The sequence below is a fragment of the Alosa pseudoharengus genome, unplaced genomic scaffold (assembly GCF_046254945.1).
Source record: "Alosa pseudoharengus isolate Yale_2024_CS ecotype anadromous, Long Island Sound unplaced genomic scaffold, YU_APseudo_1.1 YU_APseudo_1.1_scf_12, whole genome shotgun sequence".
Taxonomy (NCBI): Eukaryota; Metazoa; Chordata; class Actinopteri; order Clupeiformes; family Clupeidae; genus Alosa; species Alosa pseudoharengus.
In genome coordinates, this window is record NW_027468587.1 from 19,867,897 (window position 1) to 19,890,174 (window position 22,278).

Sequence of the window (22,278 nt, forward strand, 5' to 3'; positions counted from 1 at the left end):
CATTGAGAGGTGAGCAAGGCCACAGGATTGGGTGAGGAGGAAAGGGCGGGGGTGTGTGTGTGGGGGGGGGGGTGGAGTGACATCTGGGTGGAGGATTGCATCAGCTGAACAAGACATACAAGGGGGCAGGACAAGGCAAGGTGAGTCACCTAAGTTTTGGGGTGGAACATCCTGTCAATGAAGTCTAAGGTGAGTGGGCACTTGCAGTTTAATAAAGTTCAGGTTTCCTTTCCTGGTTACGATAGTGTAATGTGGAAATTATCTGGCATAGAATAGACTGATACACCCTGTGCTGAAGATTTGAAATCAAGATGTAAGTGACACTGTACGTATTCTGCTTTCCCTCACATAGATGCGCACCCTGTGGGTTCCATCAGATAACCCACAGGACTTACATTTCACTGAATTTGGCTGAATTTCAATTCAAAATTCAAATCAGGAATGGCACAAACGCCTATTATGTGTGGAATGTGAATGCCTGATATTTATCTCTACTCCATCATCACTAAATAAGGCAACACTTTTCCAAAATGATTTATGGTGTATGTATAACTGCTTTGGTAGAGAAAACAGGTAGATATTGCTGTCTAATAGGAAAGAAAGCATAAAAAAACAACCCACAATGACTTATTGACTAAAGATCTCTGAGAAAATGCAAGACCACCTCAGTTGTTTTCAGTTGTATTGGAAGATTCATACAAATGACATGACAGCAGTTGTTTTCTTCAGGTGACAAAAAAGATTCATCCACTCTAGAAATGTCAATGGCATGGCATGTAGGATTTATTTTGAGAAATTCAGCTTAGTTTTTCTACTTTTGATTATGAAAGACAATGTCCAGCAAAAACGATTTTGTACCCGATAGGACCTATTGAACAAAGTGCACACAGTGACATGATTTATCAGCAATCTGAACACACTGGAATCAACTACTCTTCATGCAAGCTAGTCTAAAATGTATAAATTGGTGTTATTCTTTGCCATAGTCATAAATATTATGACATTAGTATCTGTTCCATATCAAACCTCCTGCCCTGGCACAAGACATAAGTTAACAGGCACACAAAAATAAATATTTAAAAAATGTCTAGAAAGAACCTGAGAATATTTTGTAAAACTGGCTGACCAAGTGTTTCTCTGCATGACACAAAGAAAAAACACTTTGAAACATATATTAATCTTTAGAAAGTCACATTAGCCTTTTAAAAAAAAGAACACTAGCAAACTTCCTTGGGCCAAACATATTTTGGGAATCAGTCAGGCGTTGAATAAGAATGGACACTGCATTGTTCTCACGGTATTTGTTATTAGCTGTGTAAGTCAACTTCAAGAAAAGCTTTCACCCACCCACCAGAAATGGGTACCAGGAGCACATTTGGTTCCTTGGTCAGACTTGGTCCTGCGATCAAAGCCGGTCTCATCTCATAAAAAAAAGTTATACAAAGCTGACCAGATCTTAATGTAGGACACATGAAACCACAGCCACACCTAGGGCAACTGACTCCCAACATAATCTTTCTCAAAAGAACATGGCCATAAAAGACATACGAAGGAAACATCTTACATTAATCATCATACTGTCAAATGAAAATAGCATCATTTTAAATGATAAGCTGGCAAAAACATTCATCAAATATTAACTTGTCAAACCCACATAAAGGAATGCATAATGATTACTTCCCGCCTCAGACCATGGTCCTTTTGGGATACCTCGACACACCTTCCGCAAAATATGACCCAGTTGGCTGCTCAGCAAAAGTCCCTGTGGGCAACAGCAAGAGAGCAGGACTGGCCATGGAAAGCCAGCTGCTTTTGATGGCAGCCCTGGCTTGTGTTTGTATAATAGTCATCTGTGCTACAGTTGACTCCCTGCTGGGGAAATCTCATGCAAAACAGGGTTCCAAGCCAGATGGATGCTTTTAAAAAAAGATTTTTGTCCAAGTGCTGCGAACAAATCCGAGCAGATGAAGAGGAACCAGGTTGCTATGGTAACAGGGGGTGGCTTGACGGATGGAATTGAGGCCTCTTCATTCTTCTTGTAATGCTCTAGAGCCCATGCAATGTCCTTCATATTAATCCTATCCCCCTGGACAATATGTGCTGCAGCCTACGGGACACGTGTCTCTGTTGCATTGTCCTCAGGCTGTTGGGACTAAGAGGGGGACTACAGAAGACCATCCATAACTGCGTTGACATTCAGGTTACCCCACAGAACACAGAGGCTGACTAGTTTTTTTTCTTCCCAATCATGCCAAATCCAGGATGGTGGATAAAATGAATTCCCCATCATGAATCCCATTGCTAGATATCTGGATTTAGTCCCTTCCCACTAAAAATGAGGTCTTCAAAAAACAGGAAAGGCAGGTCACCACAAGTAAAATACACGCCACTGTGCATGATGTCAAAAAAGTGACCTATAATGAGCCCAACATTCTCATGTTTCACAGTGCACTGTACATAATATGGTTAAAAGCAGAGTTTGTAAACAGTAGTTTGTAAAATTCCAACAGGGTATATACTTCGTACACATACCTTGTGTTCACAGAAAACAAAACACCTATACTAGATTCCTAAACTTTTAAAGGGGTAAGGGACAAGCTGTAAAAAAGCATGGGTGCAGTTCTTTTTGTTTGTCTTTTGTTTTCTGTCAACAGAATACCAGTAGCCTTTGTTCTCACCACACTTGCGCAGAAAAAACATACATGATTTGTCGTAAAAAAAAAAAAAAGACACAATGGAAATGGCCTCATCTTGATATGACAGAAAAAAAGGAATGTCATCTGTGATCTTGTCTACGCCAACTGTTTAAAAGTTAGCACTTAAACCTTAAACTTAAATCCTTTGCCAACTTTGGCTTTGGCTCTGTCAGTGGTCCTTTAAACACCCACACACACACACTATTACAAGGATCTTTTTTAGGCTTTTTGGCCAGGCCATTCTATGGGGCCAGCTGGACTGAGAGTGTGGGACTGACAGCTTCACTTCGTCGGCTTTGCCTGTGACCCAGAACGCCGGCCACAATGGCAGAGCTTCACCAGAATCACTGATTATGAGCAAGGACAAAAGGGACTAGCACCAACAAGGACTGTTTTGATACGGCCCTTCTCTCCTCTCTCTCTTTCCCTCCCTCCCTCTCTCTTCTCTCTCTCTCCCTCCCTCCCTCCCTCTCTCTCTTTCTCGCCCTCTCTTTGACTAATGGGAAGCAAGTGCTAATGAGTGTGGATTGTGGACAGCAGGGCTCTCAGTGCAAAAAAAACCCCTCTGAGGCACTCGCTAAGGCAGGGACTTCTGTGGAGTCACAGGACAGCAAGTATAGACACACAGACACAGAGATGCAAGCACACAAAGAAACAATTTTATACATCAACTTCTCTCTCAATTTCTTTCTCTCTCTCTTTCTCTCTCACACACACACACACACACACACACACACACAGACACACACACACACACACATACATACAGATCCACACACAGAAACAAACACACAGGCACATTCTCTGGTGGCTCCTATCAGGAGGAATCCTCATCCGAGTCCTCCAGCTGGAAGTCCCCTCCCCCTCCTCTCTTGCCCCTACCTCCGCCCAGCTCCTCTCCCCGGCTCAAGCCCCCGTTTAGCTCCTGCAGGGGGGTATAAGAGTACCGTGCCTGGCTGGGCCGCACGCTACATTTTCGGCACGCTTGGATCAGGTTACCGGCCACACTCGCCATCAGTAGAGAGGCCAAGACTGTGGCGATAGCGAGCCAGGTCTGCCTGCAGAGAGAGAGAGAGAGAGAGAGAGAGAGAGAAGAGAGAAGAGAGAGAGAGAGAGACAGAGAGAGAAGAGAGAGAGAGAGAAAAAGAGAGGAAGAGAGAGGGAGATAATGAGGGACAGAGAAGAGAGAGAGAGAGAGAGAAAAAGAGAGGAAGAGAGAGAGGGAGATAATGAGGGACAAAGAGAAAAGAGAGAAGGAGGTGGTGATATAGCAGGGAAGTGATACAATTTAATCTCAATCTGTCTGCATATAACATGGCCCAGAGCTGGAATGCAGCTACAGTTACCTCCAAAGATTTGCATGTAAATGTGTGTTTGCATTGCCTGTGTGCCTAAGGCCTAGTCCACACAGGGGCGGAGCTACGTGGTGGCCAGGGGGGGCCACGGCCACCACTGGTCAAAGCTTGGCCACCCTGCTGGCCCCCCCCAGCTCCGTTCAGTGAAAAGTAAAAAAGAACTTGCTGCCGTTTTCGACGGCACTTTGCCAACACTTTGCAAAGCATGGACTGAACCAATTACTGCACTCTATCTACGACCATTGGCCCAGTCAGGAAGTGTAGCCCACGGTTGTGATCAAATCGTGAGTAGGCCTAGTGCAGCAGCAGCAGCGGGACAATTCAAGTCATCTGTTAACAACACTTGACAGTAGACTAGCCTAGCCTACTACTTAACCTCAGTAACAACAGGTGAGTTGATGATGAGTTGGAACATTAATGCTAATAAGATTAGAATGTGTCACGAATCATAGCCAAGTGAGCTGCGTTGGGCTGTCCTTAGGTAGGCTCTTGACATTGACATTGACGTGTGGGGCTGATCAGAAATAATCGGATGCCCGCGGTAACGCTGTTACAAAAATATTTCGATAAAATTCGGGTGAAATGCAAGCATATTAGGCACATATCATGGCTCCAATAAAAGTAGCTAATAGGGCCTAGGCTAGGCTACTTTATAAAAAACATAATTTGCTGACTGCGTGTGGTTCTTGCCATAGCTGGTCAGGCAGAGGCTGCTTTGCCCGAGTTCTTTGTTACATTGCTCCGGAACTGTTCATCGCAGCGAGATGAAACTTTAATTGTGTGACAGAGCAGAAGTAGGGCTTTCCAAAGAGACTAAACTCTTGCCTCTGCGATCAAGTATATAAAAAAAAAAAAATCATGAAATTAAATCAATTGATTCATATTTATAGTTTACCTGCGCACCCATTACTCTCATTTGAATTACTCGCGAACCCGTGATCGCATAGATATGGCAAGCATATCAGAAGAAAGAGGAGACACGGGGCTATCTATTGGTACCAAGTATATCGATGCTTCTGGGCTATAAAAACAGACAACGTGACTGCAAAATAACATCATGTACAAAAACCAACTCTCGTTTGAATTAGGCCCTACTCACGAACCTGTGATCGGATAGATATGCCACGCATGTCAGATGAAAGAGGAGATACAGAGCTATAATTTGATACCAAGTACATCCTTCTGGGTTATAAAACAGACAAAATGACATCAAAATAATAACTTCATATAGCTCCACTTACCCCACGTTTTTGTGTGTTGTAGTGGCAAGGCATGTTCATAATCCAACGCTATCATGTGTTTCTCTATGGCAAAGTATGTTCATAATGCGGTTTTGAGATCCCAGCAAATTCCTGCATGGCATCCAATTCGAGACTCACATTGCATCCCAATTTATTCGACAAAGAAACACCTTTTTGCATTCACTTTGTTCATGACAAGGCAGTAAAAAGTTTTAGAATCATCATTAGTGTACACACAGAACACGCAAACTCGGGTTCAGTCAGGTCAGATCAGTTCATGTCACAGATATGGAGCGCAGAAAGGGCATTTTTCATTACTAAATAAAAAAAAATGGCATTTATTTCTGTAAGGCGCACACCACATGTCTGTAAATTGCTCAGCCCCAAAGCCCCCCTCCACCATGGTTCTTATATTGCCAGATTCAGGACAGTCTGCCCTACACATACATGAAAGTCATGTCCAGCTGACAGAGATACATTTCAAAATAAGAATGGTATAATACGCTTTTTGTCTTTGTATTGCTTAAAAATCAAAATTAAATCAATGCAAGTATTAATATGAATTGGTGGCAGATTTGGGTAGCCTAGACTGTTCTGAAAAAAATATAGCATGTGTAAATGGCACTTACAATGACCAGGTTAAATGCTTACAACTAAAAGTAGTGGAAAAGCCCTTAAAACAGTCTAGGTTCTAAGGGTTCATTTCTTAATTCAGAGCCATGTTACTTACAGCCAAGTACTTAGAATGGATATCAGAAAGAAATATAGTTTGGCCATCAGTATAAGATTAAATATCTGAATACAATATTTGTAGTATTTATTATTGTTCTTTAACATCATTTGAATAAGACTGATTAAGTAAGGTGCATTGTCATAATGTACTTTTTATAGCATTGGCTTATGGAAAATGATTTGGAGTGGACAACAAACTGACCTGTGTATCAGTGTTGGCTTTACACAACTTATTACCATTATTAAAATAGGCTATCCTAATCTTCAAAACTTTTTGAGTAGTTTTTAAATAGTAGTTTTGATTCCCAAGTGCCACCCCAATAAAAAGTCTGGACCCAGCTGGCCCTCCCTATAAAATAATCCTGGCTACGCCCCTGAGTCCACACTTACCAAACCGATCTTTTTTTCCTCCGTCTTCCCTGGAAAGAATATTTGCGTCCAAACGGATCCATCTCAACACGACTCAACACGTTACTTCATACCCCAGGCCTATAGGTGGCACTGTTTCTTTACAGAAATTGACCAAAACTTGCGCTTTACAAACAGACAGAATAGGCTACGACGAAATGGCTAGTGCAAGGAAACCAGAATTGTTTGTGTGGACTGATGGTGAACTGTCAACTGTAAAACTAATAAACTTTATTTTACGGTTTGTGAAGGGTGCAGTCCCGTTCTTTATATGGCTAACGCAGGTAGGATTACTAATCACCTTTACTTTCTTTGGTTGTAAGATAGTCCGTGATTCACATTAGTTTTGGCTATCACCGCAATTAGGCTACTAACGCAAGGCTTACCCAAGTTCTAGGCTATTCTGTCGCCACATTTATAATCAGAGTTGGGTCAGATTACTTTGAAATGTAATCCATTACTGACTACAAATTACATGGCAATGTTTGTAATCAGTAACGTAATCAGGATTACCAAAAACATGTAACGTAATCTGATTACTTTAGGATTACTTTTAGATTACTTCAATAAATATGTCCCTTAAGTAAAAGACACCACCACTGAATTGATGAAAGAATTCTCATTCTATTTTTCTGTTTATTATTTTATTACATCTAAGAAATCTCTTTGCTCTGAGTAAAGCATTCCTGTGTGAATTAACTGATCTTTTCCTCCAAAAATCTTAATGTAGCCCCTTGTTTTAGTGTTACCATTTACTTTGAGGTCACCAGGTCCCATTGTCTGAAAAACACCCAAAACTAATACATTTTTATAGCTATTCTTCACTTTGGGGGTGGTATTTTGGTGGTTGAAATTTCCCCCAAAATTGATCACTTAGTCATCATGGATGTGATCATGGATCACTATTCTCCAAACATGCACAACTCATCTTAACTTTTATAAGGGCACACCTGGACAATGAATTTAGCTTTCGCTGGATTTTTTTGACCCAGGGACATGGCCTGAGATTGAATGACACCATGTCCATTTCAATTGTGGGGGGAGAAAATGATTCCTTTGGGATGTTTTTCAACCAGGGGGACCTGGTGACTTTCTCAAAGTAAACAGTAACACTAAAACAAGAGGCTACATTAAGATTAGGAGGAAAAGATCAGGCAGTGTGCCGAGAGACCTGCCCCAATAGTAAATAAGTTAGTAAGTAAGTATAGATACTTTTTTGATCCCGTGAGGGAAATTTGGTCTCCCAATCCGCGAATTAGTGAAGCACAGTGAACACACAGTGAGGTGAAGCACACAATGAGCACACAGTGAGGTGAAGCACACACCAACCCGGAGCAGTGAGCTGTCTGCTACAACGGCGCTTGGGGATCAATGAGGGGTTAGGTGCCTTACTCAAGGGCACTTCAGTCGTGGATGTGGGCATGGGAGAGCAGTGCTCAACCACTTCCCCCGCCCACATTTTTTCTACTGGTCGGGGATCGAACCGGCAAGCCCGAAGCTTGTCGAATTAAAAGATAACTAGGCTACCATTAAAAAGTTGCATTGCTTGCATGATAAAATGTAATCAGGTAATCCCGAACAATGTAACTGTAATCTGATTACACAATTTTTTTTATTGTAATCTGGGCTGATTATAGTTACTTGATTTTTGTAATCTGATTACGTAATCCAGATTACATGTAATCCGTTACTACCCAACCCTGTTTATAATATTGCTATAAAACCTTCGTTAATAACAGTCAATACGTTTGCCTGCATCAAATCGCGCATTTGCATTCAGTGTGCTACCATCGGCTTAACGTGAGTTCTAAGCGTCTTTCTGATTTCACTCGACTGTGAATGCATGTATATGTTGTAAGACATGTAAAATAAATGAATGACACTGGCACTACGCACAAATTAATGTAGCCTAAACTTACACCGCACTTTCCTAATAACTTAAGTTCTCTCGCGTCACTGACAGTAGCTAGAATGCATAAAAACACCGGGAAAAACAGTGTTCAGTCCACCAAGTCATAAGCTATTGGCGCTGCGCAGTATGAGTTGTGATATTTATCTTAACGGAGTGTAATCGTAGGTAATGTCATGTATGATAACTAGTATTGTTGGCAATACTATAAGTGCAAATCCAGGGCAGCTGAGGCGTGGCGATGACATCATCGATACGCAAGCAGGATGTGCGGTTTCGCTGTCTAAACGAATTCAAACGGGCTACGGTTTCAGATTTTTCCACTCTGGGACCAGGTTTCAGAAAAGTGCGGTTTCGGGCAGTGCGTTTACAGGATTCGTTTGGACGAAGCAAAACCTCTGCGTTTAACCTAAAAAGCGCCTCCGTGTGGACAGGCCCTAAGAAATGTACAAATGGCTTGCACTGTGCAGCTTTGTTTACAAGGTCACACGATCCGCAATCACCATAAAAACAGAGTCCAATGGAGGAGCCATATTCCCATGGCAATAATCAAAGTGTTGTGCTCCTCGGTCCAAACACAGCACTCAGGTGCCCAGATAAAACACAACAATTACCACTGTGGACTTTTCCACTGTCAAGTCCACAGACGTACAAAGTAGCCATGTTGTTGTGCAACTCACACTGTTGTTGTATAGGACTCAAGAGGAAAGCGGATGATACACAAGGCAACTTTCTGAGCAATGTAGCTTGGTAGTGTTCCTGAGTATTGCGGACATTTATATTGGGGAGGTTTTTTTTTCTTCTAAACTACTTTAATCATCAGTAAGCAAATTACCACGATCATCCAATCAGAACACATGGAATTTGTTGTGTGGTTGCCGAGTAACAGAGCTCAAAAAGCTGCCCTGTGACGTTAAGAAATGTGTAAAGGCCAGAGAGGTATTGACGACGGGAGTGACTCCAGCCAAAGAGGCTGTGTTGGTATGAGGAGGAGTGAGATGGAACAACGGTGAGGACGTTGAAGGTTACTTCAGCTGAGTGGGTTTGGGGCACTGGTTAGGGCTGTGTGTGTGTGTGTGTGTGTGTGTTGCTGGTGTGCGTGTGGGTGAATGAGGCGATATGGTTTGTGTATATGCTCAGGGTGAGGTAGGGTGAGGGTGTGCTGTGTATTTGAGGAGAGGTAATGTGAAGCTGTAAGGTGTGTGTGTGTGTGTCTGTACACTGGGAAACTACTTACTCAGTAAAGTAAGGCTTTGGTGTGTGTGCGTCCTCCTCTTCCTTCCAGTCTCTCCACAGCCCCACGGCAAGGCAGTGGCCAACTGTAAGAAGAACAAAATAAACATGACCACACACAGAAGACCATATGGCTCGCTATCTAGATAGATAAATAGATAGATAGACAGATATGGAGAGATTGAGAGATAGAGAGATAGATAGTCTTTATTGTCCACAGGGGAAATTTGTTTTCATACTCTGAACCACATAACACAGCGTAATTCAGACAGATCAACACCTTCACCCCAAGTGCCTTATAGTGCACAACTACCACCAGCCCTTAATTCACATTCGCCCCGGGTACCGTGCACACACATACACCACACACACACAAACAATAGTCACTGCCGGGGAGCTTCATTTAATGTTATAGCGAAGGACACATACATGGAAACTTGCATGCACACACAAGCACATCCAAGCGCACACACAGACACACAGACAGAGAGAGAGAGACACACACACACACACACACACACAGACACACACACTTTCAAACAGGTGTGCAAATGCACAGAAATATATACATACAAAAGCAGCCACAGCCCTGTTCTGCAAAGGTCACTGAAGTCACACACTGACACACATCTCTCCACCTGCATGCAAAACAGAGGCAAAGTACAGCCCTGATAAGCCCCGAGTTTCCCTCAGCCACCACACACCTTGGGATTCACGTGGGGAACAAACGCTACATGGACAGCAGCAATGTGAGTGTGTGTGTGTGTGTGTTTGTGTGTTTGTGTGTTTGATGCACGTGTGCATGCATGCATGCATGAGTATCTGTACGGTGGATAATCTTCTGCTTTGATAATTCCCAAAATGGACCCTTAAAAGGCCAAGGCAGGTCCCTGATAAAGCGGGGGTTGGGGGGTGGAAGGATAGGGTGGACGGCGGGGAAATAGGGACGAGTCTGGATGGGGATGAAGGTTGGTGGAGGGGGGGGGGGGGTCTAATTTTAAACCCTCCATCTGTGGCAAGGGCTCTGGTAGGACAGGAGTGGGCCATCTCTGACTGGCAGGTCGGTCCTGCTGCCAGACAGATAACAACGAGGCCACTGAGCTCTCGGGCAGACTGCAGCCAGAGTCCAGCCAGAGCAATCAGCTGGGGACTCGCCACAGATGCCACCGGGTTCATTATCAGCTCAGCATGAGAGGGCTAAAGGTGACCATACCAACGCAGAGAGAGAGAGAGAGAGAGAGAGAGAGAGAGAGAGAGAGAGAGAGAGAGAGAGAGAGAGAGAGAGAGAGAGAGAGAGAAAATGGAGAGGGAGGGAGAGAGAAGGAAGGGAAAGGAAGGGAAAGGACAGGAGGACAAAAAAAGTGTCTTTTTATTTCCATTACAGTTTGGGAAAGGTCAGGGAGACAATTAAGTGTTCCTGAGTGTGAATGTGTGTATGGGAGTATGTGCGTGGGAGTATGCTTATGCCTGTGTGTGTGCGCATTCTGTAGTGGTGGTAATGTGCATATTCAAGGCCAACTGAGTGGGGAGTGATAGCTGTGTGAGATTCTGCAAGGTCTTCTTTCTCTGCTGCCCTGGCTCTCACTCACACACACACACACCACACACACACACACACACACACACACACACACACAAATCAGGGCCACCAGAGCCCCCCCACCAGCTTTGTTTATCACACCAACAGACTACTTACTGGGGGAGCTATCAAGTGTCAGCAGAGGGAGGACGGGACGGGCAAACAGAGTGAAAGCAAAAAAGAGTAGAAAATACTAAACAGGCTTAAAGAGGGAAAAGGAAGGGAAAGGAAGAATGGCACAGAAAGACACAAAGGGAAGCAGATGTCTGCAGTGGGAAAGAAGAAAGGAAGTGGAAGACTGCGAGAGAGAGAGAGAAAGAAAGAGAGAGAGAGGGAGAGAGAAAAGCCACGAGAAAACCTCAGACAACAGCAAACTGAAAAGGATGACCAAATCCTACAACTTCAAAACAACAACAAGCAAACACTGGCTAGCTGGGACAAATGTCATGCCTTACAATTCTGAGTTGAGGTGAAATTCTGAATGCAAAACTGATGATTTCAAACATTATGTTCAGATTATGTTTGTAATACATTTCATTGAATTTGTTTATATTGACCACTGGCCTGAGACAGAGAAGATAATGGTAAACATCTCTTTGGGAAATTATCCCTTTAAACGTCTGGAACCGCAACACAAGATGAACAGCTAGATAAAACCAAAGAAACAGAGCAGACCAGGAACAAACACTGAGAGAGAGAGAGAGAGAGAGAGAGAGAGAGAGAGAGGGAGAGGAGAGAGGGAGAGGGAGAGGTGGAAAGACAGAGGTGGATAAGGACCAGAGATGGAAAGTCAAAGATTCAAAAAATAAAAGCAATTTCCTGCCTATCTGTTCTCTCTCTCTCTTCACTCACACTCAGCTGTGAAGACAACAACATTCTGACACGTAGCAGACTCGACACTTTATACCTGCATATTACATTTCCCAAGAAAGTAAACAAGTATTTCAAGATATTCTACATGCTTATATGGTGGGCCAGCCGTGGCCTACTGGTTAGCGCTTCGGACTTGTAACCGGAGGGTTGCCGGTTCGAACCCCGACCAGTAGGAACGGCTGAAGTGCCCTTGAGCAAGGCACCTAACCCCTCACTGCTCCCCGAGCGCCGCCGTTGTAGTAGGCAGCTCACTGCGCCGGAATTAGTGTGTGCTTCACCTCACTGTGTGTTCACGGTGTGCTGACGATTATTTTCTTGATTAATCAATTAGTTGTTAGTTGATCGATGAAATGCCAGAAAATAGTGAATTTTTTTTTATTGTTATTTCCCAAAGCTCACGATTATGCCTTCAAATGCCTTGTTCTGTCCACACACCAAAGATATTTAGTTCACGGTCATAGAGGACAGAGTAAAGCTGAAAATATTTAAGTTTAAGCGGCTACAATCAGAGATTTTTTATGTTTTTCCTAAAAATGACACAAATCAATTAATCGGTTATCAAAATAGTTATTAATAGCAGTTAAATTTGATAGTCGACAACTAATTGATTAATCATTGCTGTCCTAAAGTACACTTTACAAACCACTCCTGGGGTCTTTTCAGTGCTATTTTAAAGATCTACATTTCTGACTTTGGATGGTTGTCTTTTTTCTCTATGATGCATCATTTCATTTATATAGCAAAAGCTGCACACAGTGCACATCAACAGAAACAGCTATTTTATTATGCTTGGGGGAAAACATTGACTTCATTTACCCTGACAAAACTTCCTCATTGCATGCAAACAAGTTTATAAACACACACACACAGCACATCGACAGACAGACAGACAGACAGACACACACACACACACACACACACACACACACAGACACACACACACACACAGACACACCACAATCCAGAGCCTACCTCTGTGCATGGTGTGGTTTTGCTCTCTGTGGAAGGTGACGTTGCAGCTTCCCGTGGCAGGGTCACAGGGACACATGTCTGCGCACTGGCACGGCATCAGACAGCTCAGTCCGTAGAAGCCTAGGGGGCATTCTGGGTAAAGAAGCAGACAGACAGACAGACAGACAGATGAACATTTATGGTCTGACGGAGATGTGTTACTGTCAACATGCCAAAATTGATCTTTGGTTGGTCTTTAGCAAACAGGTAATAGATGAGTGTTTACAAGTCTACTCCATCTCAGAAGGACCAAATAAAAAAATGTTTCTAATTCATTTGTTATTCTCTCTCCATTTACACGTGAGGTTTCTGAACCTCAACTGTCATCAGCTGTAATCTCTGAGGCTGTTAGGGCTGTAAAAGTTTGCAGTAAACAGCCCAACGCTCCCTAACATCCCTCTGAGTGATGTCAACTGCACAAAGTACATGTCTGTACAGAATAAACTGTTCAGGTTTAATATAGAAGAGGGAAGTGATACAACAGGCATCTACAAAGACAATAATGAGGCCTCAGTAAAAAGAGCAAAATGCTGAGCCTGTGGTTCACCACTCACATACATGGTATGGGGAAACAAGTGCGTTTTTAAAACATCATCATGATGCATGCCTGAAGAAAGCCTAGACACACACACACACACACACACACACACACACACACACACACACACACACACACACACACACACACACCTTGTTCACACAGATCACCATGGAAACCGGCCAGACAAGAGCAGCTGCCGTGGACGGGGTCGCATGTGCCTCCATTTGCACATCTGCATGTTTGATTGCAGCCGTCGCCATAGAAACCCATAGGACACACTGCAGAGAGAGGGGGAGAGAAAGAGGAGGACAAACAGCCTTTGGTTAGGAGGAGGGAGGGGGAGGGGGGCAGCTGTAGAGGGTTAGAGTGGGAGCAGAGGGCAGGGACAGAGAGTGTTAGCTGCGTGGCTGATTCACTACATAGTGTCCAAGTGAACATTTCGAACACAGCATATAGTAATGGACAGATGAATAGATTGATGAATGGACGGTAACGGTGCTCAGAAGAAGAGCGGTCATTGGGGTCATCTTTCTACATTTCTGACCTGTCTCTTATCTGACGTGACTAACGTGTGACTACTGCTACCTCTGCGGTCTGTCAAACCGCAGCACTCAAGTCATCTCTAACAGCCCTCAAACAGGAACTGTGCTTTCCTTTCTCACATTCTAGGGATAGATGGGATAACAAGTCACGGCCGACACGCCTGACGCTCCTGCGCGCTTACCTTGGCTACAGTTTGAGCCTATCCAGCCGGCATAACAGGCACAGCCACCTGAAGAGAAACGACAAGATGATAGAGTGGGAGGCGAGTGACACCAAGATACAGTATGATCTCTCCAGACATAAACTGTGAACTAGAATACATTACAACCTCTGAATATGATCAGGAATGGAATTTGGTTATTAGTGTTATTATTATATATTATATTTTATTTACATAAACACTGAAAAGAAGCATAAACAAACAAGGACACACAGAGTTTAGTAAGCACTTCGGTCACTAGAAAAGCTTCCTGACACATACAGTATTTTGCTGACTAGTTAAATGCTCGACCTATTTTTCAGGGGCGGCATATTAGCACCTAAGGCTGAAGGGATGAGCAAGCCTGGCTGAGGCCAACCAGCGGTCATTAGCACAACCACGACCATGACCCTGCTGGGCTCACTCACCGTCAGTGCACACCCCGTGGTCACCGCATGCCGGGGGCTGGCACACTAGTCTGGCACAATCTGGGTCTCGCCACCCTGGGTGGCACTGGCAGTGCCCCTGGACACAGGTCCCGTGTGCGCTGCAGTCCTCGGGCTGGCACAGGGGCTCGTGGATGCACAGCACGGTGGAGACGTTGCGCGGGCATCGCCACATGGGCAGCTTACTGCAGGGGGAAAAAAGGGCAAGGACGCACAGGTCAACATAGCATCATACAAACAACATCCCAGATATGTCCCATAGATATCTAAAGGAATTGTTAATAAGGGTTAATTAGTAGGAATTCTTAAAGCAAAAAAAATTCTTAAAGCAAAATGTAAACCATCTATCTATCATATAATGTTGAAGTTATTGTTCATTATTCATTTATAGAATATGATAAGATGACAAATATGAAGTAAATCATGTGTGTGTGTGTGTGTGTGTGTGTGTGTGTGCGTGTGTTTATGCTTGTGCATGTAATAGCCAACCAGTGGTCAGAGGGGTAGCTGGCCAGGGAACCGTTGACCACGTAGGTGGCGGAACCTCCTCCGTCCAGGTTGATGGCGTTGATGACCCCCTGACTCTGAAGGAAATTGGCCACTTCCCACAGGTTCATGCTGCACACAAACACATGTCAGTAAGGACATGTCAGCACAGATTTTGCCTCTGGCTCCCGAGGCTCTACACAGACACACACACACACACACACACAATCATTAAATATTGTTTCAATAATGCCCAACTCTGGTTAATGTTAACCGAATGTTATTAACTGATGTCAGTAGAGGGAAAGTGTAAAAGAAACATTTGAGTAAAAATAGTATTTCAGCATCTGCGATGAAACAGTGACACACACAGCTAGTGTAGTGTGGTCAGGCCGTCCTGCTTTACCACCCCACTGACTACAGAAAGCCCCATTAAACCCAAAGACCATTAAGTCACTCCCTCACTCACTCACACCCCCAACCCCCTCGCGGAACAAGGAATCAATAGTGAAGCAGTACTGCTGCCTTTCGCCCAACCTTTCCTTCTTCTCTCTCTCCACCCCCCGTTGTCTTCTGCTCTAGCCACCCCCCACCCAGTAGCGTGCGGTGACCATTTTAGTAGGGTAGAAACCCCGGTCTTTTTTTTTAATAGCCTATCATTTTGGGCTACATTAAGATGACATATTTTACAGGACTTTGCTGTATGCTTAAATCATTTCACAGTCAGAAATGAAGTGGATTAAAATTGTAGGTCAGTAGAAGGCCATCAGTTGATTAAGTCTGCACCATTCTCATCACGTTAAACCCATAGGTTAAACCAGCGAAGCATACAAAACTAGTTTTCTGTGTTCTGTCTGGCCTAATTGGCTAACTAATGTATCTAATATTTTTTAAGTAGTTGGGCTTTATAACTGCAACTGAAAACAGTTGGGTGTCATGTCTGACCACTCGTTGTAGAACTATGTGGCCATACCTTTGAACACCGTTGCCTTCTCGTTTTTGCTCTGTCCAAGGATGCTATTAAATCTACCAGCTGCTAAACCAAGGAAGACACCAGTGTTAACTTATATTCTAATTTAATGCGATCGTCGAGGTGCCCTGCACCAACATTGCATGACACATTAAACTCAACGAGAATCACCAAAAGTTGATGTCAATAGACCAAAAATAGTTGGAAAGCCTACAGAAACTATAGATAGTTAATGTGACTATCACATTATTAAAAATAGACTTGGAGCAATGATTTGCTGAGGAACTATTTTTTGTGGAGGATGCTTCAGGTAGTTCGCTGCCCCACCTGCCCATATGGACCGCACGCGCCTGCCCCCACCCCCTACTCTTTCTGTGCATTTCTCACCCTCGGGTCTTCGTCTGGCCGTCAATGTGGAAGAGGACGAGTCTGCCCTCAGCATCATGACCCACGGCTGTCCTGGCCGACAGCACATTCACAAACTCCCCAAATGATCCTGCAAGCACAGAGACACATGCACAAGGGAATAAGACATACGAGACCACACGACCACGGGCATCAGAAACAGACAAGCATAAGTGGTACAAACCTTTCAGCTTTTATGCCAAAAATAAGTCTTCAAATAGCATATTTGTGTCACCACTGAAATGTTATGTAAACAGTTCAAAAACTATAAACTGGCTCTGACCAAAGTTTAATGAGTCTGTAATTGCTTCACAATATGAAGGAACTTGCTTTGAAATCAAAAGTTGGACACTCATTTGCGTAGAGGCCCTATGTTTCTGTAAGGATACCCTCATGTAATCATTTTGCAACTATCTTTCATAAACAAAATTACAGACTTGTCTAGAGGGGCAACTGAAAGTTGTCTCCACGGAAATCACAGAAATTTCTCAGTTTCCCACAAAAACGCAATGAAACCTTTTCAACTATTTTACAGTTTCAGACAATTCTTTACTTCTCAACAGGGTCAAACTTGTACAGCTGTCAAATTCTGCTAATGGCCATTCATCAGGTCATCACCCTGCCCACTGTCACTACTTACTTATTTGTCTATTTATTATTTTTAACATTGCATACATTGTATGCTAATGCACTTTTTAACCTTTAACCCTTAATGGATGGGTTGGCTCTAAACCGAATGGCCCGTCTGGGACTAATAAAGTTATCTGAACTGAACTGAACTCTCCTCCTCCCCAGCTTTACCATCACTTCCTGTCTATTAACCAACTTTGATTTTGCAACATTTCTTCAGATATAAGGTTAATGCTGCTGATTGGATCATAAACGGCCACAGCAATGAAGAAAAGTGAAAGTGATTGATAATGACTGACTGACTATTATTGTGTTGTAAACGTAAATGTAAAGCAAATGTAAAGCACTTTGAGCTGCATTCTGTGTATGAAAGGTGCTATACAAATAAAGCTTATTATTATTATTATTAATAAATAAGGTCATTACACATTTTTTTTTTATTTGCACAAAACACTGCCATGCCGTTTATACAGAGGATATGAAAGTACCTGTCTGCTGGGACTTGCTGCACTCGGCCTCCATGCTCTCATTGATGTACACCTCCCCGTTCCTGAGCAGCCACACCACCCCGGAGAGCAGCTGCACAAATGGGTTCTCTCGCTCCAGTACGTCCTCCTCAGACAGGTACCTACGGCCAGAGAGCACAGAGAACCATCAGGAGGACACGCACGTGCTCATGGATCATAAACACACTGATGTGCTTGTGGAGGGACAGTAACTCAGTGTGCACTAACTCAATTTTCCCAGAGAGCTGGTGGTCATTAGCCTGGAAACCAGTACGTAGGCAGGCCGAGGCCAGGCTAGGTGGTCATGTGATTAACTTAGGTTCAATTACATGTTAGGCCCTAGACCTACATGTTAACGCCCAGAGCTACATGTTAGGCCACAGAGCAAGGGAAAAACATCCAGTAATATAATGCCACATTTTCTCTGGAAAAGAAATTTATTCAGTAAGACACAACATGTTAGAAATGGCTGAAAAAGTCACATTAAAAAGCATTAATACAAAATGTATGTTTAGACATTATGTTTAGACCAAACAACAGTGATGGCCCAAACACATTTTAAACACATGCTTGACCAGAGATTTTTGGCAACTACAAAAAAGACCATTTCTGTTTTTTTCAAGCAATCCCACTCACAGGAAAGACGGGCAAAACATCTTGCATAACCACAGAGATTGCTTTAAAAGGGGTAGATAACAATTGGCTGTAGATCTCTCAATGGACCTAGCCCACTGCAACGTTAACCCACTGACAGAAGGTCAGTTTAGGTGTCAATTGCCCAACCCCGGCTCCACTCGCTGTTCCAGGTAGCTGACGTTATCATTTTACTTAGTTTGTTATAGATTCTGGTACTTCTTGAATGTTTTTTTTTTTTTTCACCTTCTCGTGCAGTGAAAATTCCGAGCTGGCCCATAACTTTTACTGGTTGACAGCTTGTCTAACTTAAGTGGACACCAAGTGCTGTTTGTTGCCTGTTTTTCCAGGGAACACCAGACACATTACGCAATAGTGTTTAGGTGCTGCTGCTGTTGTGGAATAAAAGATTGTGTTTCACATCCACTGTACAACTCCGTTTAGATCAAACAGACCTTACATACTTAAATTCCCCTCCTCACATGACATCCTGAGCAACATTCACACTATACAACTGTGACTGTTCAATTCAATCATCTGACATGCTATTTGGGGTGGCTTTGGAGCAACTATGGATTTACACCACGCAGGAGTTCATAAACGTCAGCATAAACAAGCACGCTTTGTCCCAGAACCACAAAGAAAAACTGCTTCAAAATAGCTTTCTCTCTCCGAAGGATGCCGCCTTTTTTCGCAGAACATGAAAATATCATGAGGGTCATTTGAGGTCAGAGATCTCCCGAGGTTCTTAGTTCCCACAGTTTCTACACAGTTCCTGAATACAGATTCTACTCTAATTCCCATGTAGCAACAGACTGGAACTCCACAACAATGACTGAATGTGGGGACAGGAATAAACCATGTCACACCCAAAGAAAGGCAGCTTAAAAGTCTATTTCTAATTTCACTCAGCAATTTATATTTATTTTTCATTCTAGAATCTGTAAAAAAAAGGTATAACCAACATCAGAGAACCTGATGACCACAGTGCTGTGGTCAGCTCTAGCCTCTTCTGGATGTATGCTTAAAGATGCAGTCAGGGATTGCGCAGGAAGTCGTGTTTGTTTATGTTTACGTTTGTATTCAAAATTATTAACAGATTTTTTTGTCCAAAACAATGTACATTATATTTTAACCAATGACCAAACGAAACACACCAGAGAGGGAGCTCACTCCTACCTAAGCATAGGGAGAAACTAGGCATAGGGTTTCATTTTTGTTAGGAGGACAGGCTGCCCCTACTTTGTTTCCAGTTTTCAGAGCCTGGGCTGCCTACAGAGACCAGTACGCAAAATGGGCAGCTAGCAGATCATGAGGAGATTATTGCTGAAAGTGACATAAATGGTATGGGCTTGAAATCATGTATGATCGCTGACTGCACCTTTAAGTGTCCTTGAACACCAGTAATACCCAACTACTCCCTACAGCAGCACTAAGCCAAATTGACCATTGTTTGTGGTAAGTATGAGGCATGAAAAGGAAATTGAGTCGGTTTGCCATTTTTTATACTTATCCAGTAACTTAAACCTCTAACTTCACTGAGTTCACTGAAGTGAATGTGTGTCTCACCCAAAGACCAGTGTGCCATCCTTCCTGATCCCAAACTGGGCGTTCTGCACTCCTCGACTGTCCTGCACCATTTCTCCATCGCTCACCACGTTTCCCAGACAAGAGAAATTTTTCGTGTCAAAGAAACCTCCGTTCTGCGCGTACAGGCACTTCTTCGGTCTGGCTGTCTCTGACACCTGTGTCCTCCGGCGCTGCTGGCAGCCCCCCTGGCCCCCGGGCTCCAACACGGACACGGTCCTCAGGGGTTCGCTGACCACCGTGATGTGGCCGCTCACCCACCTGGAGGATATGGCTGGCACAAACACCCTGGACTCGGCCACAGGGGATACCTTGCGGTTGTGGGCAGGCCAGGTTTCGTGGGTGACGTTACCATGGACAACAGGCTGGCAGTCTCTCACGTGCCGGTGGGAATGTGGAGAGCCATGCTGGGACCCAGCGGGGTAGGGTAATAGAAGGTCATCGCCCAGAGAATATCTGTAGAGATTATGGGAAATTAATAAACTCATGGCTAACATCTCACAGTAGGTAATAATAGAGACAGACAATAGGTAATGACTTGGAACACTTTCTGGAGAAATTAGCTGTAAAGTTGACATTGTACTGAAAGCTGATATACATTGCTGTGCATAAGTTAAGACCCCCATGCTAAAGCTGACTAAAAAGAGGAATACAAATCATCTTTTGGAAATTGATCTTAATGCCTTAATTAAAGAAATGAGGAAAGATCCAACCTTTAAGGACACCAATTTTCTTTGTGAATGAATCATGTATCGTAAATAAATAAATGTTATTCCTTAAAATACAGGGGGCATAAGTAAAGAACTCCCTATGTTAAATTCCCCTAGAAGCAGGCAGATTTTTATTTTTAAAGTCCAGTTATTTCATGGATCCAGGATACTATGCATTCTGATAAAGTTCCCTTGACTTTTGGAATTAAAATAATTAACATAGCCCCACATAATCACATACCTAGAGATTGGCATGGGCTACTTTCCATAAGATCAACTCTCAATGCAAATCAAACCAGCTATTAGGCTAACTGAAATAAAACCATGCCAATCTCTAGGTATGGTGAAGGGTGGGGGTATTTTAATTCCAAAGGCCAAGAGAACTTTATAAGGATGCATACCTGTATTTTAAGGAATAACATTTATTTATTTACGATACATGATTCATTCGCAAAGAAAATTGGTGTCCTTACAAGGTTGGATTTTTCATCATTTTTTTTTAATTAAGGCATTAAAATCAATTTCCAAAAGATGTTTTTTTTATTCCTCTTTTTAGTCAACATTTTATTGCAGAGAACAAATACAACACATGAAAAACAACCCACCAGGTGAAGTATCTCACATGGGGTCAACGATTGTGTAACTGTTATGCAAGGCCTGACGCGTTTAACTCTGGTATCATATGACCATATTGTACACATCCTTCAACGTGGGCACCCAGTGTCAAGGTTCCCCAACCCCTATGCTTTGCCTATTTCTTGAGCAGACTAGACATGCACTCCCCCACCACCGTTCCTTATGTATGTTGGTCAACACTACCCTCTTGTGGCCGCTAGTAGCCTAGTTGGTTCAGTCCTGTCGAATACTGTTTCACAATCAATGACAACTGTCACTAACGCATTCATAAAATTGAGCTTCTGTCTACCTGCACCAAAATGCATTGATTAGACTACAAATCACTGCAATCTTCTCAAAACAAAGGCAGTGAAAGACTGTTGGTTGGCTGACTCACGGAACTAAAACTAATAGGCAAGTGTTCGTTTCGTTTGCGCCTGATCACGAGGCCACATGCAACAGGACAACGTTAACATTTCATTTTGAAAAATGTAAACGACTCAGCTAATGTAATCTTTAATTGGACATCTTAACTAACGTTCACACTTCTCATATCGTTCCCAAACTAACTCTCCAAGCTCATGTAAGTCTGTCTAAATGAGACATTTGTGATTAACGTTAATACTGCCCGAATAGCAAGAAAAGTTTCCTTTAGTTAACAGTTCATTGATCTTACCGTGTATTCACACCTTCCGTTGACCCTACAGCGCATAATAGGAGAGAAAACCATACATAACAGTACACACAGTTTAATAATATTGCCATAAGATAGAGACCACGAATTAAACGTCGTCCTAGCGAGATATCACACAAGCTAAACGTTTATCATGTTAGAAGCATTCGTGTTTGCTTATCCGTGTCTATCACATGATGCCCCAGACTAGCCAAAAAAATATTCTACGATGAGTAGTAGGGAAGTAACGTTGGCTTCAACGTCAGCTACGTTAACTACTACGCGACTTCACCCCAT

General features: G+C 43.1%; 1 protein-coding gene across 1 annotated transcript; it reads right to left on the reverse strand.

The window, feature by feature from the left end:
• Positions 1 to 3,165: 3,165 nt before the first annotated feature.
• nagpa (N-acetylglucosamine-1-phosphodiester alpha-N-acetylglucosaminidase) lies at positions 3,166 to 22,187 on the reverse strand. Its single transcript, XM_076280429.1, has 11 exons — positions 21,985 to 22,187; positions 19,966 to 20,439; positions 17,746 to 17,885; positions 16,610 to 16,718; positions 15,256 to 15,384; positions 14,749 to 14,951; positions 14,303 to 14,350; positions 13,728 to 13,856; positions 12,999 to 13,130; positions 9,579 to 9,660; positions 3,166 to 3,754 (listed from the first exon to the last, which is right to left on the reverse strand). Exons 1-11 carry the CDS (start codon positions 22,071 to 22,073, stop codon positions 3,514 to 3,516), a joined length of 1,776 nt encoding a protein of 591 aa, XP_076136544.1. The 5' UTR covers positions 22,074 to 22,187; the 3' UTR covers positions 3,166 to 3,513.
• Positions 22,188 to 22,278: the final 91 nt, after the last annotated feature.

Coding starts and splice junctions, on each gene's coding strand:
- nagpa (XM_076280429.1), bottom strand. CDS start 22,073: ATGGCAATATTATTAAACTGTGTGTACTGTTATGTATGGTTTTCTCTC. Junction 17,886..19,965: donor GATGGCACACTGGTCTTTGG/GTGAGACACACA, acceptor CTCTGGCCGTAG/GTACCTGTCTGAGGAGGACG. Junction 13,857..14,302: donor AGGCTCAAACTGTAGCCAAG/GTAAGCGCGCAG, acceptor CTCTCTCTGCAG/TGTGTCCTATGGGTTTCTAT.